Genomic DNA, 20,616 nt, shown 5'->3' with positions numbered 1-20,616 from the left:
CTCCTCGCTCTCTACTTTGGCATCAAACTCTTCCATCTCTATTTAAACTTCTGGCATTGGTATAGAATATGTTTAACTTTTCCCCTCCTGAAATTCTATTTTCTTTCCTGGCCATTCAAATCACAATTTCATCATCAGTTCCTTCCTCGATTCGTAGCTTCCCCACCATCCACAGACCCAAAAAGCTTGATTTCCTTCCTCAATTCCCACTGCAAACCTTGCTGCCCCCTTTCTATTTTACATACAGCCATCATTTCGGAAACACTCCCCTTGTCCACGAAATGATTCCCACTGCTTCTTAAATACAAAATCTTCCTCCCTCCACCATTCTTTCAGCCATTGGTTGGCATCTATTGCTCTACTCATAATTTCTATGTCATTCCTTAATCTTGGGAGAATTCTAGAAAGCATTCCCTCACAACCCTTTGCTTTCAGCCACTTACCCAATGTCTTGTATCTATTTTTCAAAACCTCTAAGTTTCCATCAATAATTTGCAACGAGGAAGACCACAACCAATGTCTTCCATCCGTGACCCGATACAATATTGTTTACTCTTTCTTCAATGTCCCTAACTCCTGCTCCTTCAAAACAACCCAGAATTACATGTCGACTGCAAATTCTATGCAAAAAAACACTTTCTGCAAATTATTATCTATGCATTCCTTCGACCTAGTGATAACTATCCTCAAGCAGGCTGTTTCCTCACACTTCCGACGACAGTAAGTACCCTCTGCTTCCCCTATTCCTAATGTGACCCACATTGAGTATCCATCACATTTTATGTACACCTCTTTCTTTCTCCTTCGCTCTCTATTTTTACCCTTCCCCCCCCCCCCGCCATATTCCCAAGGCCCCAACTGAATTAATTCCCAAGGCCCAGCTAGGCCTTACCCTGCCTCTTCCAATAAACTAATACAAATCCCCCTAAACTGCTACGAACGCAACTGCAACCTTTCTAGATACAAAACCCACAACCTGACACAAATCTCGATAACATAATGCACAAAATAAGACACAATAAATGCTTATTTTGATTTGGCATAGCAGCTAACACAACCTCATATGGACAACCGGAAGTGACGTTGCTCCCCTCCCAAGAAAAACAAACAAACAAACAAAAATGATGCAAATTCACAAAATTCATTTGCATGATCTGTGAGCGGAGATGTACCCTCGCTACTCAAATGTTCTTACATTTGATAAAATGGTGAAATTTTTTCTGCTGTATTTTGATACTTGTTGAAAGCTACAGTTGTTTGTAACATTGACGGGTAACATTTTCATATTAGGCAAATGACTTTGCCCGGTTTTGCCTGTTCATCCATCAGTGGATGCTAACTGGTATATGATGATAATCGAGTAATTTTACTCTGCACACCCGAAGCGAGAAGTGAGGTTAAGCAATTGGATCATGTCCGTCCATCCGCCTGTCTATATTATCAGTTTATGATCGACGAACAACTTATTTAAATTGAATGTTATATTTTGAACTTGAATAGGAAGACAAACCGACCTGTTCCTTGAAGCTAGCACCTTTTCCCCTTGACCACATTCAAAGTATGGATTGTCCCATTACAAAAAAAGGGGGATGAATATGGTAATGGGTTGAATCGGGAAGGAACTAACGCTAACTACCCAACCCTAACTCTAACCCCAATGCTACCTTAGTCTAACCGGAGTTTTGTATTTTTAATTAATTTTCAGAAATTTGTAGAATTTGTGTTTCACTTGGAAGTTGTTGGTTACGATGTGTAAATAACGGTGGGAAAAGTCTGATTTAATGCAATATAATTCCAGGCTATAAGGCAACAAAAGGTGAAAAATTTGAAAGGGGGTGTAGACTTTCTGTTGACACTGAATGTAGTTTCACCAAAATGGGGATGACGTGAGCCCTGCAGAAACTTTGGGGGAGACAAAGCATGGGAAGAGCAGAGGGTGCAAGAGGAGAAAGGAAGTGGTCGAAGCCATGGAGACCACCGACCTGTCTGCAATGGTGAAGTGATAGGCCCATAGACTCAGCTTGTTGACATATGGTGATCATAACTACCAAGTTTGGTGAATTTCTGCACAACTGTTTAGGAGATAGCATAACAGACACATGCTAGGTGGTTCTCCTTGAACACTCCATGGAGCCACCAGTGAGCTCAAGCATTTGAATAGGGCTTGATGAGGCGCACCCCTCCCTGTTCATCTTGTTGCCCCAGCCCATCCACCAATTTTCATGCGGGACACCATGCAAGTTCTCATCACCAATCCCTTCTCCCTTTCTGTAGGGCTCTTGGACGATGAGTCCCTTCCTCCAATTTACCTTCCAGTCCCATCCTTCTATTCAAGACTTACGGTTACAAAATGCGCTCAAGCTGTAACATTTATTTTTCAACTGCCAGGTTCCCCATGAATCCCTGAAGGAGCATTTAAATCCCAGTCTAAGTAATTCTAACTGGGGGACCTTCACACACGCATGCTCCCACATGCCCGTTTCACCCTCCGACTCACCCTGAACTGGAGTCGTGCTCACTATACCATGGGAAAGCCCTTGTATATCCTTTGCAAAACAGTCCATCTCAAATGACGGCTTCCATGACTGCATTCCTCAATCCTCCTCAATCTCCATTTTACATACACTCACATATTGCGGTGCCACATTCGGCATTCATCACTTCACTCACCACCCGTACACTCGCCCCCGTGCTCGCCTTCCCCCACAATTGGACCAACATGCACAAACCATGTCATTTCAATGTCATGGCACGGCAATGATCCACCCACCGAGGCACACGTGGGACCCGCAAACTGCATGGATAGGCACGCACACCTCGCTGTAGAGAGAATCCGTCCATCCTTCTGTTATCTGGACTCCCATCTCCCCGTTTACACAATCAACCTGTGTGTCTACACATCTGTTTGCTGCAGCAATCACCACCGACTCCACCTCGGGACTGGCCTGGTTGGAGAGTGAGGAAGATGGCGTGACTGGAAAGGAGAGATGTGGGGGCATGGATCGCAAATTGGAGCACATGGCTTTGCAGCCTGTGGATTGGGATGATACTCCGTAAATGGTCATGTCCCAAACAGACTGTCTGAAGCCCTGGACGATTTTTGAGATGCGATGCTGGTGGTGGACCTCGGTTTGGTGGGCCATGAAGGCAAGAGGGAGGTAAGCCCTGAGTGATATGATACTGCTGTCTCCCTGATCCGGCTGTCAAATGGTCTGCACAGTAAATCACAAAATGAGAAATCCTTCCCAGAGCACCGGAGGATGGCGGGGCGTTGGAGAAAAAAAAAAATCTCGAATAAAGGGACATAGACCCCTTACAGGCAAAGCCCTGTGCCTGTGCAGCCACACCGAGTAGTTTCAATGTGCACTGTAGAGAATAAAGTCTGCACCTCCTCCAGTGGGAAGGAAGATCATCTCACAGAGAGAATGATCTGTACAAAGGCAAGAAGCTGAGAAAGTGCTACCTGTCTTGGAAAAATCAAAAATAAATCTCCAGAAAAGAAGCTCAAATAAAGAAAGCTGTAGTGGAGAGGAGAAGGAAATCATCCTCCATTGCAAAGTGTATTCTATGCATTGGGTTGTCATGGACAAACTTAAAGAAGAACTCCCCATGTATTCAAAGGACAGAATTTATTTCGATTTCATTTGAGGTGCCATACTCTTTACAGAGCGTTGGTGCTGCCAAAGTAGTTTCTTGGCAAGGGTTATAGTGGGTGGTTTGTCTTTGCTTTCCCAGCATTGTTTGTCCGTGCTCTATCCTTTCTAAATGCTGAGCCTCAAGCAAGGGAGCAGCACGTACCATTTTTAAAGTCTGGTATGACTCGGCCGAGGTTCGAACCACCAGCCTCCTTGACTCGAGCTGCTACTCGAAACATTGCACCACCACCTGAGTCCGGATCAAAATGGATTCCCTTTCGGAGTGAAAAATGAAGATGAGAAAATTTGTTGACGAGTTTTCCACAAATATTGTAATCTCATTCTGCTGGTTCCATTTATTCAGTTTACTTCAAACGAGCTTTGTTGTCAACTTGGTCCCCCCCCTCCTTTTGAATAGGAAGCTTCCCAAGCCTATGACAAATGAGTTGATGAACTGGAAGGTTTGATGGTGGGTTCCCTTTCCTGACATCTTGTTTAATTGGAGCGTTTTGCTTTGCCGCGTCTCGTCATCTAATGAACACTGTGCAAGGCAATGAACATTTTCAACAACCAGTCATTGTGTATTGCAGTTTTGAGTCTATTCACAATGTGCCAGATCGATGGGATTTACAAAATGGATTCCTTCATGTTATGATTACATAAATGTTGTTGTGAGTTGAGTGTTGAATTGTCGGGGGATAATTCCTTCCTGAAGGAAGAATATGATATAATCCATCACAATTTCTTAAACAGTGGAAGGACTTGTTATTTCACGACAGTAAATCATTCGTATTTTTGATTTTTAAAAATCGAGATTACTCTTTTGGGATTACTTTTGGGGGAAGAGAATATTTTTAATCTTGAAATTATTAACACAGCAAAAACAAGTCTGAAGACGACGATGGTTCACGAGCGGTATTTGACGATGTCCATTGTTTCAGAAGTCAAGGATGAGACAATGTGATAATGTTTGACCAAGTTATAAAAATGATCAACATGATGTGGTACGTGTGACAGGTTATTAGCTGCAAAATGTCGAAAACCCGGTTTCGTTCAACAACTTTCAAAATTTGACCTTTGCATAACCTTTAAAGGTCACAAAACAATGTTGTGGACATTAAAATAAGGAAACAGGATACGTGCTATAGCTTAATGGAGTTAGTTCGTCGAAGAAGGTCGAAAACCCGGTTCGATTCCCACAACTTTGAAAATTTGACCTTTGTGGCTTTTAAAGGTCAAAGGTCAAGGATTATGACCTTTGATGCAAAACTTCCTCCGGGACATTCCAGGAACAATATAACGTCATATAGGCTATATGGCATTTCACACTCCTCGGATTATCCATACTTTGATGAAATCAGCGTAAAAACAAACTTGAAGGGGGCGCCACGGGCAAGGTGTTCGAGATAGAGCAAAATGGTTTCAAGACTTTTGGAGGGGAATGACCTCAAGATTATGCATAAAAAATATTGTCATCCTAGCTCTCAAAGTTTGGGCGGTCGTATGATTTTTATGTCAAAATTCTCAATTTTCTAAGTTTTTGACCTTGTTACGAAAATGAAAAATCGGACAATAACAAGTTTTAGATAATTCATTTTGCTATTCAAATACCGAAGAACCCATTCCATTCAGTCAATTCCTGAGGATAAGATAGGTTTTAAATCCAATTACCCCCTAAAAAAGGCTATTTTTGGGGCGTGGCTCTGTGCACAATGGGCGTAGCCACATCTTCATCCAGGAAAACACAACTAGACATTGATATCGAACACATTACCAAGTTTCATCAAGATCGGATCAAAGTCCACGGAGTTGTGCTCTGGACAGACAGACAGACAGAACAAGCGGTAGGCGGACATGGGTAGTCGATCAAGTCGAATTTAGTCGTTTTTCAGCCGTTACTAGCCAACAAAAGCGTCCATAGCAACGGTTCTTTCTCACACATAACTAGGACATACCATGAACCTACCATACAAGTTTCATGTATGTCTGACTCATAGTCTCTGAGATATAACGAACTTCGTTTTTTTAATTGTTTTTTCGACCAGGATTCATTCAAAGTCTATCTTCTCCGACTGTTTTCATGGGAGCGGGATGAATTTTTTTGTCAAGGAGGCTGAATGTGTTGCCCACAAACGATCATGGTTTGATTTTTGAATATTGATATTTTTATTTTTTTAGATTTTTTTGAAAATGTCAAAGGCCCGTTGCTAGGCAACCGAGGGGTCCATAGCAACGGTTCTCAAACTCGCACAACTAGGTCATGGTATGAACCGACCACCAGAGTTTCATCAAAATCGGCCTACGATTAACGGAGTACTGGCCTGGACAGACAAACATAACGACGGAAAACCTGACAATAAGGGTAGATAGATAGACTACCCACATACAGACAGACAGACAGACAGACAGACACACAGACATAACGAATATAGTGGTCACTCTGGCTGGCGCTCGTGAACCAATACAAACAAAATCCACAAATTTCCAGTGATAATTGGATGTCTGTGGCCCTAATACATGAAGAAGAAAAAAACAATATTTCAAATCAATGTATTGTTGTTGACATCACGTGGGAAACAGTAAGTTATAATTGTTGAAAAGGGTAAGGGGGTTCCAAATAGAAAAGTAAACAATGGAGTTTTTTTGTAAACCTTCGCCTTGCAAGAAAATGGAGAAAAAATTTAATCGCTCACATTGACGAATCAGGTTCATTGTTCAGTTCAAACATGTCTGACAGCATCGGTGGCAAAGGTAAGAGTAGTTTGAAAGTAACGGGGCCCAACATTTGAGGGGCAAAGGCCTCCATGACATCATTGCAATTGTTCCTATGCATAATGCAGCTATCCATTGGAAAACAATTTAATTTTCAGGGACATGGTGCTCCATGGGCTGGCAGGATGGCCGGCCAAGAGATACCATCCTCGCATTGAAGCCTGGTAGCCTGTTTTCGAATCCCGACCCAGCTGTAAACTGTGATCCTGGTGTTTCGCAGGCAGGGCAATTATCAATGTGTGTGTGCTGTCTCTCGGATGGATATTAAACTGGAATCCTGTGTGCCAGCATTAGTTGGTGGATGATAAAGATCAGATGGTGTCCTTTGCGAAGAGTAGGTGAGGTATCACCAGCATGATGAACAAGAAATTCCAAAATTCCTGCCATAACCTTGCGTTGCCCCTGTCCCAAGGGAACGAAAAAGGGTCGACCATCAAGGGAGTTGCGATACCATATGAAAATTATTTATTTATATGCTTTTTCTACCACACCTTAAGAAAGTTCAAATATACATATATACATATTGTTGCGGACCGGGGGGTCGGGTGAGAAGACCACTAGGTAGGGGAAGCTATCTCTGTTCCCACCAGGCTCCCTGGAATTGTAGGCCGTCGCACACGGTTAATTCCATGACGCAGCGGGTCGCTTAACTGACCGTGGACGCCAATAACTCAACCGCGTGACCTAGGGTCCTCCCATCTATGGGTTAATCAGGTTACCTAATTAATCACGTGATTTAATTACCGGGGAACACACCCTCAGTACGCCTTGTCCGAACCGGATCACTATACCGGATCGGATCACTTTTCCGGATCGGATGCAGCCGAGCGACACTGCCAAGGACGTACTGGCTAAAAGGAACGGATCGTTGGGAATAAAGTGCCGGCTAAACTTGGATTCGGACCATGCTGGATCAATGGAAGAAAAGACAAAAACGAGCTGGGAACATTCCTAATAATAATAATTTATTTACAAGCAGGCGAGGAAAGCTATGTGGCACAGTGAAGATTTATTGTTGGTGTAATGCAGGGATAGAAAGAAGCGTGGTGCGACAATAAGCAGGCAACTTACAAAAGGGGACACAGAGCACACTTAACGGGAAAATAATAACAATAACAATGATAACAATCTTCTACAGTCTTACAAGAGCAGAAAGGCATCAGCACACACACACACACACACACACACACACACACACACACACACACACACACACACACACACACACACACACACACACACACACACACACACACAAAACTCGATTAAGAGGGAGTTTTGCAACCAGGTAGGGGAAGGGGGGGGGAGTTGAGGCTATGATCTCGGTACCTGTGCGCCCGATAGCACGACGTGCCACCAATACGTTTTGGGGGGGGGGATGCTGCGGGGTATGGTACCCGACAGTGGGCGCGTTGTCTCTGGCCCAAGCCACACGTGTGGAGACTGTTCGTGAAGGGGGAGCTTGAGTGGAGAAGGGGCGGAGTCCAGAGGGCGAGGGTGGAGTAGTAGGCGGGATCAGATAGGCGGGTGGGGTCGACATGGTGTGGGCGGAGACGAGGAGGTAGAGTCGAGGTCAGGAGGCGGGTCATGGCGGTGTCGACGAGGTGAGGCGTGGGCAGAGACGAGGAGGTGGAGACGAGGAGCCGGAAACACAGACCGACCGGGCAAGGGGGACTACCCCGACCTTTATAGGGCCTGCAGCTCGGGGGGAGGGGCCATGCTGAATCCAAACGTCATCACCCGAATCGGGCGCTCCGATTGGCCCCGACCCCTCATGTGGCCCGCTAGCTTGGGCTGGAAACCACCTCTCTTCGTTTCCGGCAAGGCCATCTCAAACAGTGGCAATATTGCGCTCCAAACCCACGAGATGACATGAATCGCCCACACTGAAATTGGCATGCGAATTATCCTGCAAAAACCCCTGGACGACCGGTTGGGGGTCCCGCATGCCCACTCGGGCGTTCGACCAGCATCGATCAACGCGCTTGTTCTGCACGCGCCAACGTGGCCTGCACTGTACATTCCCTGGCTCGATCGCAGCCTCTCTGGCCACAGAGACGAGAAGACGTTCACCATCCGTGGAGAATCCACTGCTGCCAGCGAGGACCGAAGGTACATTACCATGGATAAATCCATGCATGTTTCACGAGCGGCATATGTGTCTGCTTTCGAGCACATTCCATACTGTGCGAGCGGTTCCGCCATTACGCAGGTGGCCAGCGCTCGCGTTCACATGACGCCGATAGCGTGTGCGCGGGGCGAACACCAACATGCATCAGGTATTGAGATAAAAAAAGAACAAGCAGCTTCCACCCGCACACTCGTATCCTGCTCAACATGGTGTGGAGTCGGCTTTATTGGCCTCCGTACGCGTTTCGTGCAGCGTGGGTGTCGTGCTGGCCGTGCTCCCCATGCAGTGAAAAACACCATTCGTGCAGCCTCTGAAGAGGTATTTACTTGCATGCCTTTCTAATGCAATCGGCAAATCTCCCGAGACCATCAGAAGCTCGAGTCAATAGTCCAGCACCAACTAGCACACCACATAACTCGGCGCTGCAGTTTCCCCACCATGGTGCCGCACGTGCTGGCCTCCACGAGGCCCCACCATTCAGCGAAGGCGCACGTGGCTGATTTACCTCAGGAATAATCAGAAAAGAAGAAGAGTGGGGATGAAATGAAGGAAAAAATGATTGAAGCAACCCTAGCTATTAGATCATCGCAACGCACTCCCTTGTTGTCCCGCTAAACAAAAGGAAGGGGACTATCTACACGTATAATAATGGAATAACTGTCTTGCGACACCTATCCGTTGTATGCATGCGGTTCCGAGAACCGCAACAATATATATATATATATATATATATATATATATATATATATATATATATATATATATATATATATATATATATATATATATATATATATATATATTGAGGCCCAGCTCTCTATGGAGCTCCGGAGCATACCACGACTCGTCAAGAAACGTTTGTAGGCTCGAACCAATTCTGGATGCGTTGCTATTCTGATGCAGGATATTCATTGAAGGTGCAGCAGTTTGTTCAGGGTTCAGGCGAGAACTCACCAATTCTTTGTGAAAGTCACCATCCAATCTTTAACATTCATCAATGACCAGTGCTACTAAATGGGTCCTCTGGCTATATGTCCCCTCAATGGAGAACGGGCGCAATGGTGCATCATGGCGCATCTGATGCACCAAGATAACTGTTAGTCGCTAGGTTTAGATTTGAACCCCAGCAAAACAATGCAAAAAACAAGTGTATCTACCTCCAGATCTTGGGCTGGGCCATATTGCTGAATCCCACAATCTGTTACATCATCACGTTCAAAACAAGCAGTCATAGACTGGTACTTACGAAATTGTCAACTTGACCTCTCACCTTGTCTAATAAAAGCTGTCTCTGGAGAAGGTAGCGACGCAAACCAGAAGTTTCTACGATGATTCTGTACCAAACCATCAAAAATCGAATGTTTGACCTCACTGTGACCTTGACCTTTGATCGATTTTGACCAAAATCTAATCAGCACTAGCCATCACCCTCCTGAATCACGTGGGGTAATTTGACATTGGTAGCTTCTTCCGTTCTCGAGTTATCGTGCCTACAAACAAACACACAAACACACAAACACACACACACACAAACAAACACACAAGCAGTCAGACTGGTACTTACGAAATCGTCAACTTGACCTCTGACCTTGTCTAATAAAAGCTGTCTCTCGAGAAGGTAGCGACGCAAACCAGAAGTTTCTACGATGATTCTGTACCAACCCATCAAAAATCGTAACGTCGACCGAAGCAAAAATCTCCATTTCTCGACGCAATTATTTAATATTATTTTATCAAATTCACAAAACCGTAATATTCGGCCATCCACCAACAATCTTTTCATAATCCAAAGGCTTAGCGAGTCAGGCATGCGACAATAACCTTTATTGGGATAAAAAATGACTTTTAAACACCATCTTTATCGAAAACACCGTCAGCGCGCACACGGAAAACCTTTACGTGATGAACGACGCCTCTGCTCGAGCGCACTGCACCACGTGACGAGCCGTGACGCGGCGAGTGAAATATTTTTTATACAATCTTAAAACGTCTCCAAAACATCTAATTTTTACCAGAATTTTGACAACCGAGGTTTAAGCGTCCCAAGCGATCGCAAAAAACCGAAGACAAAATTAAAATCGAAGTTAAAATGAAATCGTAACGTCGAGTGAAGCAAAAATACTCCATTTCTCCACGCAATTATTTAATATTATTTTCTCAAAGTCACAAAACCGTAATATTCGGCCATCCACCAACAATCTTTAAATAATCCTCCGGCTTAGCGAGTCAGGCATGCGAAAATAACCTTTATTGGGATAAAAAAATGACTTTTAAACACCATCTTTATCGAAAACACCGTCAGCGCGCACACGGAAAACCTTTACGTGATCAACGCCGCGTCTGCTCGAGCGCACTGCACCACGTGACGAGCCGTGACGCGGCGAGTGAAATATTTTTCATACAATCTTAAAACGTCTCCAAAACATCCGATTTTTACCAGAATTTTGACAACTGAGTTTTAAGCGTCCTAAGCGATCGCAAAAACCGAAGACAAAATTAAAATCGAAGTTAAAACGAACTCATAACGTCGAGTGAAGCAAAAAATACTCCATTTCTCCACATGAACTTACGGAATTATGTTTGACCTCACTGTGACTTTGACCTTTGACCGATTTTGACCAAAATCTAATCAGCGCTAGCCATCACCCTCCTGAATCACGTGGTGTAATTTGACATTGGTAGCTTCTTCCGTTCTTGAGTTATCGTGCCTACAAACAAACAAACACACACAAACACACACACAAACAAACAAACACACAAACAGAGGATGGAAGTCATCAATATACTTACGAAATCTTTAGATTTCATAAGTAACAAGCAAGCAAGCTGAGGCCACCTCCTTTTGGCAAACTTTCCAGCAATGCATTCAAGGTTAAGCTTATCAGTTTGTTCTTTAAGAATGTCCGGGACAATTTTTTTTAATCGTTTTTCTGACATGGTACTTCTTCAAGTTTCAAAATGACTCTGCAAGCTCTCTCTGCAAGTAGGGGCTACCGTCATCCACATGAGTAAATAGCTTTCCAAGTCCTCCAAATTTTTCTGCAAAGTGGCATGCAGGCCTTCATAATGATCAAGAACAGTCGATATTGATTTTGTTCTTCCTGTCCATCAGGGCAGACAAAGCAGATGCACATATCCTGTGCGTTTTTCATCTGCGGCAATCTGTTGATATTGTGACGTTCACTTTGGTGACATACAAATGAAGACCGACAAATCTTTTTGTTGAAGTGGGCTCCAACAGCAGAAACAAAGTCAGGTTTCCATTAATAACTTTCCCACTACTTTGACTTGGTGATGTGACCTTGAGAAGGTTCATTCATTAATTGTTTGGGAAATGACATCAGTATGTCGTTTGAGCAAGGTCTTCAAAGCTCAAAATTCCAATTGTTCACATTGGGCATCATTCCGGTAACTCAGGAATTAAATGTGATGCAGCAATCGAACAGTTTAAACTTTGAACCTGTGTCCAGTTTACACATGCAAGTTATTGCAGCTGGAGGTGACCAATTTTATCATATGAACCTACGCATGGGTCGTTGGAATGTCTGCACTGCTCTAATGCCACGTTCGCTCCACAATGCAATGTTATGCCAAAGGGTGTAACCTTTTGAACAGCCAGACTCACTTTTCTGTCCACACCTCCATCACACCCTACATTTCAGGATGTGGTATGATGATGTGATTATGGACCTGTTTGTACACAATACAAAAGCAAAATGTCATTTTCATACCAACAAACTCACAGAAGCCTATCGTTTTGGTCTGTTTTTGTTTTTATAGCCTGTAATGGTGTGGAAGAATGCTTTAATATGGTGCATCGGGCTGAGATGCACAAGGTTGTAGGCTTATGGAGCAATGAAATGACAAAGGGCAGCTTGGTTACAGTCTACAAATGGATATCGAGGGCTCCAACAGAATATATTGAGGCCTCCAACAGAGGGCTGCTTTAACTTTGGGAGTGGGGGTGGGGGGGCAGGGGGGAGTGAAAGTGGGGAGGATTGACATACACAAAGAGGAATAACACAAAAACGAGTAATAACAGCCCAGGGAGGAAGAAATGGGAAAGGAGGAACAAATGCTCCTGGTATTTGTCTCCCTGTACTCCTCATTCCTAGTACTTGACAAAAGTTCATCCTGCATGCATCTTTCTAAATCCTCCAGCGACTGTCAATCTCAGGATCACTCCAAACATAGACTTCACGTTCGTCCCCCCATTTTGGCAGTCCTCCGACGGGGGAGTGATACCATGAGGTCAAGTGACGTAGCTGGAATGGTGATGGTGGATGAGCATTTTGTGCCGCTGGCCATCCAGGTTTTCGGCACTGAAGGTGTGGCTTCAGTTCAAGGTTGATCAATGAGAATGGTTGGAAATGCGGTGTGAATGAAGCATAAGGCTACCAAATACCACGACCCATACATGTATGTTTACATTGTGAATGGTAAAGAGGGCACGTCGTTAATCTCAAAAAGCAGGAAGGCAGTTGCCCCCCAGTGCCCTTCCCCCCTTTCATCCAATTCCTGCACTTCAATATGATAGTCTATCAAGACTTATGTTTTCTTTCAGATTCACGAATATAAAAACAGGTTGTAGTAAATCCGAGGGACTCTCTTGATTATCGTCCCTTGGCTCACCGTAAAGCCAGCCACAAACTTCAGCAATTAATCCGTGTGAATCTGGGCAATTCAACTCGACGCACTGGGGCATTACCCCCAAGACTCTCCTTGGGTTCATCTCGCACTCAATTGTACATTGTATGGACCTTGCACGTGAATACCTTCTTCTACTCAAGAATCTCCTCGCAATCGGCACCAAGTAGGATCATAGGAATTATGCTTCAGTCTGTGCATATCACCGGCAATTTTGCAAAGTACGGGATCCGCGATGAAACATCGTCCCATTGTTGCCGGCTTCAAGTGAATTATGACACGAACTACCCAAGAGCCAATCGACAATCAAACACAAGGCTGCGGGGTAGTGTCATTGCCTGGGTGCGTGGCGTGGCTGTGCTGCTGATGCAGTGCTCTCTGTAGGTTAGAGCAGGAATTTGTAATTTGTTCATGGTGCTGGCCATAGCTCGCCTACGCTTCATGAAAGACACCATGGGATCTTTAACGTCCATCAACTAACGCCATGTCAGGTCAGGTTCGATCTGTGACCTGCTACAGGTACCATGTAAACCTGTACTAACCTGTTCCATGGTCGGGTTGTCGGCGACTAAACCGTCTCCCCCACCAGGTTTTCTGGTGAGGAGGGTGTTTGGATATGGACACCCAGCAGGATTAAAAACAAAACCTGTCAAAGGGCGGAGGAGCTCCTTGTGAGCCAACGGCCATCCATATCTAGTGCCCAACTGTGTCTGCGGACGTCCTCCTGCAGTTGGGTTACTTCTTATTAGGAGGTTGGTGGCAGGATTTGCACTCCAGCCACCGTAAAACGCTTCATTCCGCAAAACGCAAAAACGCAAAAAAAAAAAAAATCTAAAAACCCACTCCGTGGGAGTACCTCCTGTGCAGCTTCCCTTCGCAGGGCAGCTCACCGGATGATGGGATTGGGGCAAAGCCTTCGGGACCCCCAATCTTTGATAGGAGGGAAACCACGGGGTAACATCCCTGGGTCAGATTGCGGGAGAGTGTGTCGGAGTGGTGCTGAGGTGTCGTCCACCAGACGGCGGTCTCCTTGGGTTAACCTGAGGCGGTCCCTTCGGGTGGGTGCCTGGAATGTCCTATCCCTAAGAGAGGATGATCACCTGTCTCTGTTATCATCTGAGCTCAAGCGTTTGGACATCGGGATTGCAGCTCTCTCTGAGGTTCGGAGACCGGATTGCGGCGAGATAATGGTGGGTGGTTACACCTACTATTGGTCTGGTCGCTCTGATGGTTACCATACCCAAGGAGTTGCTGTAGCTGTGTCCAATAAGCTGACCCCAATGATAATTGAGGTAACACCGGTCAACGAGCATATTATGAGATTAAGGATTCGTCACTCCTTAGGTGTCATTTCCCTGGTCTCTATTTATGCTCCGACTGAGGCGAGTGATCTTACCGTGAAGGATGCATTCTACGCCACACTCGAGTCTGTGGTTGATCAGTGCCCCAGACGAGATACACTTCTAGTCTTGGGGGATTTCAATGCATCGACTGGAACTGATAGGGATGGTTATGAGGTGTGTGTTGGTCCCCATGGGTCAGGAACTATGAACCAGAATAGCACTAAGTTCCTTGACTTTGCAAGAAGTCATGGACTTAGGGTGGCTGGTTCATGGTTTCAGCGCCCGCAAGCTCATCGCTGGACTTGGTATTCCAACGCTGGCGGTGTGGCAAAGGAGATTGACCATGTCCTCATTGACGGTCGTTGGAGGATGATCCAGAACTGCAGGGTCTACCGGAGTGCTCAGTTCCTCAATACTGACCACAGGCTTGTTGTAGCAACTCTAAAGCTGCACCTTAAATCCTGGAGAATGGTACCATCCCAGCCTAGGCTGGATGTTGCCAAGCTCAGGGATGAGAGAGTAGCTGAGGAGTTTGCGAACAGGCTGAGTGGACACTTGGGGGTCTGGGTGCTTTGGGGGGTCCTGAAGAGTTGTGGAGCACCTTCAAGACCACCGTCCTTGATGTTGCCGGTGGATGCCTTGGAGTTCACCGCAGGGCAAAGAAGAATTTTGTCTCTCAAGGGACACTGGATACCATTGACCAGAGTCGCAGGGCCAGGCAGAATGGCAGAGCTGAGCTGTTCAGGGAGCTGAGGCGTAAAACTGTACGTGCACTGAGGGTGGACAAGGAGGCCTATGTGCGAGGAATCTGTGAGGGGGTAGAGCATCACCTGTGGACAGGTGATTCTCGTCCCGCTTACAGGGGAATTCGCGCATTACGTTCATCCAAGCCCATCCCTTGGAGCACTGCAGTTCGAGCAGAGAGTGGTAGGCTCTTGACAGAGGAGTCTGAAGTGAAGGCCCGCTGGGCCGGTTACTTTGAGCGGTTGTACCAGGCTGATCCCCCAGCTGTCGAGTTGGACGTCAAGGGTGTTACAATCCCTGTTGCCGACCCTCGAATCAACTGTGGTCCACCATCGCTTGTGGAAACACGGGCTGCGGTGAACCAGTTGAAACGGGGCAAAGCTCCAGGGATCTGTGGCATCCATGCTGAACTTCTCAAGGCTGGTGGAAATGCTGCACTCGCGTCGTTGCATGCAGTTTTGTGCTCTGCCTGGAACACAGGCATCATCCCAACTGACTGGAAGAGGGGCCTTGTTGTCCCTCTCTGGAAAGGGAAGGGTGATCACCAAGACTGCAACAACTACCGAGGGGTGACGCTGCTCTCAGTGTCGGGCAAGGTCTTTGCTCGGATAATTCTTGATAGGGTTCGCCACCATCTGCTTGAGCACCAGCGTCCAGAGCAGTCAGGCTTTACACCAAAGAGGTCAACGATTGACCGTATCCTTGCTCTTCGGGTCCTTACCGAACGCAGACGAGAGTTTCGGCAGGGGCTGCTTGCAGCCTATGTTGATCTCTGTAAAGCGTTCGATTCAGTGAATCGGGATGTCCTCTGGAGGATTCTTGGTCTTCGTGGGGTGCCACCGAAACTGATCGATCTGATGTCTGAACTCTACTCTGGTACTGAGAGTGCTGTGAAGTGTGGTGGTACCGCCTCTGACTTATTTCCAGTTGTTACTGGAGTTCGTCAGGGATGTGTACTTGCCCCCACACTTTTCAGCACTTGTATGGACTGGATTTTTGGGAGGATGTTGGAGAGATCAAGTTGCGGTGCATCGTTTGGCAATGTCAAGATCTCGGACCTTGATTTTGCAGATGATGCAGTCATCTTTGCGGAGACTTTAGACATCCTCTTGGGGGCCCTCGAGGTGCTGAATGAGGAGTCGGAGCCGTTGGGATTACGGATTTCTTGGGTCAAAACAAAGATCCAGGCTTTCGGTGACATCTTGGATGCTGCTGTCCTGTCTGTGTCTGTTTGTGGTGAGGATGTTGAGGTCGTGGATAGATTCACTTACCTTGGCAGTGATATTCATGTCTCCGCAGGTTGTGAGCCGGAGGTCAATAGACGTCTGGGTCGGGCCTGGGGAGTCATGGATTCACTGGATCATGGGGTGTGGCGCTGCCGGTACCTGTGCGGGAGGACGAAAGTCCGAGTCTTCAGGTCCTTGGTACTTCCAGTCTTGCTCTATGGGTGCGAGACTTGGACTTTGACCAAGGATCTGAGACGGAGACTTAATTCCTTTGGTACCAGGTCTCTTCGGAGAATCCTTGGCTATCGCTGGTCGGATTTTGTGTCCAACGAGCGGTTGCTGAGAGAGACTCGGATGAGATTTGTTACCTGCATAGTCCGTGAGCGTCAGCTGCGGCTGTATGGACATGTGGCTCGTTTTCCTGACGCTGATCCTGCTCACCAGATTCTCTCAGCGAGGGAGTCTCATGAGTGGAGGAGGCCAGTGGGCCGACCACGTGCCTCATGGTTGCAGCAGGTTGACCATCATCTCAAGGAGATGGGGATGGGCCTGGCATCTGCCTGGGGGATGGCCAGACGGAGGCCCCTGGAGTACCGGCGGAAAGTGGACGCAGCGACGCGCTGTTCTGGCACATGCTCCCATACCTGACCTACCTGAACTAACGCCGGTAGACGGGACGCCCATTTAACGTCCATCTGAGGGACGGCACGCATATTGACGAATCGCCCTGTCTGTGAAACATTGGGATGACAGTTTATAGCTGGGTTGGGATTCAAACTCAGGCTAAGTAACATATAGGTGGGTGTGCTTACCTCTAGGCCATCCTACCAGCCTTGCCAATACTGATGATTCATGTACAGATTTTGCTGGAACCAGCTGATCATGTGGTCATTATTCAGCTTTCTGCAAATCATGGTTGCACACTCTTCTATCCTGCATAATTAAATAAAAATGAGTTCTCCAAGGTTCTGGAGGGGTTCATTTGGCACAAAAAAATTGATTAAAAACAATGAATTTTTTTTTGGGGGGGGGGGAGGGTGAGCAGTTCCACTTGCAGTGAAGCAGAAACATAACGATCTGCCATACAGGGCTGCAGATGCCAAGGCACAGTCGTCATCAAAATGATAAATTGTACAGTTTAATAAATAAAACTAACGAATTCATACAAGGTCAACACTACCTGAAATACACCTTCATAATAATAATATTAATAAAAAATAAAAAAAAATAAAGAGAGAGAGAGAGGAGAGAGAGAGAGGAGAGAGAGAGAGGAGAGAGAGAGAGGGGAGAGAGAGAGAGGAGAGAGAGAGAGGAGAGAGAGAGAGGAGAGAGAGAGAGAGGAGAGAGAGAGAGGAGAGAGAGAGAGAGAGAGAGAGAGAGAGAGAGAGAGAGAGAGAGAGAGAGAGAGAGAGAGAGAGAGAGAGAGAGAGAGAGAGAGAGAGAGAGAGAGAGAGAGAGAGAGAGAGAGAGAGAGAGAGAGAGAGAGGAGAGAGAGAGAGAGAGAGAGAGAGGAGAGAGAGAGAGGAGAGAGAGAGAGGAGAGAGAGAGAGAGAGAGAGGAGAGAGAGAGAGGAGAGAGAGAGAGAGAGAGAGAGAGAGGAGAGAGAGAGAGGAGAGAGAGAGAGAGAGAGAGAGAGAGAGAGAGAGAGAGAGAGAGGAGAGAGAGAGAGAGAGAGAGAGAGAGAGAGAGAGAGAGGAGAGAGGAGAGAGGAGAGAGGAGAGAGGAGAGAGGAGAGAGAGAGAGAGGAGAGAGGGAGATAGAGAGAGAGAGAGCGAGAGAGAGAGAGAGAGAGAGAGAGAGAGAGAGAGAGAGAGAGAGAGAGAGAGAGAGAGAGAGAGAGAGAGAGAGAGAGAGAGAGAGAGAGAGAGAGAGAGAGAGAGAGAGAGAGAGAGAGAGAGAGAATTAATTTCAGGATGAAGATTGTTTCCATTGACTCATTTCAATATTCAGTCTTCTTCATTTCCATGACACGTATCAGTCTGTGAAGACAATGGTGGCACAACCGCATTAACATCACACTGACAATGAAGGCTACACAGTACATGTACACACATCTGCGATTGAAGACAGGGACAATCCTTAACTGACGATACAGACAAAAATCTGATGCTTGGTCGAGTCTTCAAAATATTGAGCAAAACACGAGGAAGCCATGTTTTAAAAAAATAAATAATAATAAACTTTGCTGGACCGATACAGCTTTTCTTGATACCTCCACAACTTATGGGGTGTATGCAATGTTGTGAAAAGCCAAACTAAATTATTTCACTAATCCACACTGAGATGGTGGGATGGCCGAGAGGTACGCGCATTCGCCTCGCGGCTGTCTTGCCTGCGTTTGAATCCCGTCGTCCCAGTGTTTCATCAATGTGTGTGCAGTCCCTCAGATGGACTTCAGACTGACTGTCGCATCTGCTATCATTAGTTGGTGGATGTTGAAGATCTCACGGTGTCCTTTATGAAGAGTAGGTGAGCTATCGCCGGCACCGTGAGCGAATTACAAATTCCTGCCCTGATTTCCTGTGGCCGAGTGGCGACCGATCCACCTTAGCCATACAAAACTGCTTCAGCAGTTTCACTCTGGTTTTTGGCAGTTTTCACTCTGTTTAACATGATAAGACTAGGTCCAATAATACATTATTTAATATAGGTCCAGTAACTCCAAGTCTAAGACTAGGTGGTCCAGGAATACATGATACCACATCTTCCTGTTTCCATCTTGGGAATAACACTGAAATCCACAAAATACTCACCCAGGCCTTATGCCACAGATCCATCATGTATGCGTGATTATGTGCGACAGTCTTCCACTGCACCAACTCCACCGGGGATGGTCTTTCCTGGGTGTCTCCTGCGGAAGTGCTTGGAGCTGTTGATGAAGCGAATTATGGAACTATAGGAGAGTGCCCACAGAGGCATTGACCAAAGGAATGACCATCACAAAGCCTTGCCAGCAGAAAAAAAATATTCAACCACAACTGCATTGTGACTTCAATTTGTCAAAGATTTAGCAAAGATTCAGCTCCAAGATATAACAACCAAATAAATGACAAATTGCACTATCAGATAATGTAAGTTCACAGAGATGCATCAAGTCGGTGAATGGTAAGGAATGCGGACTGGTTCAACGTGAGCTTACCTGCCACGTGTAATTTTGTATAAGAGGACCTCACGTCTGTTCCCCAGTGTGCTGAGCAACCAAAGACGGTGTCATGATGCACAGACACATAGAGCCAGGATAGAACCTCTTGATGCCTGCTGCCCTCCACCAGCACGGCATCCGTAGAGTATTGTGCTCGTGAAAGCGTGTCGCCCCCCTTCGTCCAAGTGATGCGTACACCAGGGGGACCTAGTTGTGATGGAATCAAAGCAGGTGTGATTTATGCTGAAAATGCAAGTTTAAGCAAATATATATATATATATATATATATATATATATATATATATATATATATATATATATATATATATATATATATATTTAAAAGAATCATTATCATGTGCTCAGAGCTTTGCGACATCATATGCAAGACTGGCAAGGCGTTGGGTTTTAGCTGGGATAAAACTATCAACCTTGACTGTGTATAATTAATATCCTCCTCTTGCTCTCACCAAGGGTTAACATCAGCTTTACTTTGTTTTCCACGGTGTTCAGCACACCTTTGCCAACCTTCCTTTCATCAAACCTTTGATTTGCTTTGTCTGCTGACGTCGCTTGACCAAGTAGTGCATTTCTCCGTCTTAACCGAGGATAAGCGACGAGACATTTGGACTTGATTGCTTAAATTGCCCTTGCAAGGAAAAAGGAAAGGAAGAAAAAGTATTTTTAGCATCACATTTAGATTCCAACCAACATCCTCTCCCTGCCATTTTCAGTTTACACTAAAGCTTTGTCTCCTGGTGCGTCTATTCTGCTGAAGAACTCTTCTGCACTTATTTTGTCTTTACCCTCCAATATCTTACACATCGATACCATATCCCTTCATAACTGCCTCCTTTCTAATGTATAAAGCCCCGTCTCCTTTAGCTCCTTCTTATAGCTGAGTCTAGCTTGGCCAGGAATCAATCTTGTAGCATTTTGCTGAACCTTTGTTATGGCAGCAATGTCCTTTTTGAGT

At 45.8% G+C, this 20,616-nt stretch overlaps 1 protein-coding gene across 1 annotated transcript in view; it reads right to left on the bottom strand.

Moving 5' to 3' along the window:
* Window positions 1–18,321: 18,321 nt before the first annotated feature.
* LOC147015154 (semaphorin-4C-like) overlaps window positions 18,322–20,616 on the bottom strand; it is a 214,071-nt gene continuing 211,776 nt past the window's right edge. Inside the window, exons 18-20 of the mRNA XM_085849661.1 lie at window positions 19,638–19,847; window positions 19,252–19,367; window positions 18,322–18,477 (exon numbers count right to left, since the gene is read on the bottom strand). Coding sequence (XP_085705787.1) covers window positions 18,445–18,477; window positions 19,252–19,367; window positions 19,638–19,847 — 359 coding nt within the window. The 3' untranslated portion in view covers window positions 18,322–18,444. The remainder of the gene's footprint in view (window positions 18,478–19,251; window positions 19,368–19,637; window positions 19,848–20,616) is intronic.

Source organism: Eptatretus burgeri, chromosome 12 (genome assembly GCF_056783735.1).
Source record: "Eptatretus burgeri isolate ZD-2024b chromosome 12, Ebu_testis_v1, whole genome shotgun sequence".
NCBI classification, from domain to species: domain Eukaryota; kingdom Metazoa; phylum Chordata; class Myxini; order Myxiniformes; family Myxinidae; genus Eptatretus; species Eptatretus burgeri.
The sequence above is the reverse complement of the archived record's forward strand: the minus strand, read 5'-3'. Positions and strand labels throughout refer to the sequence as shown.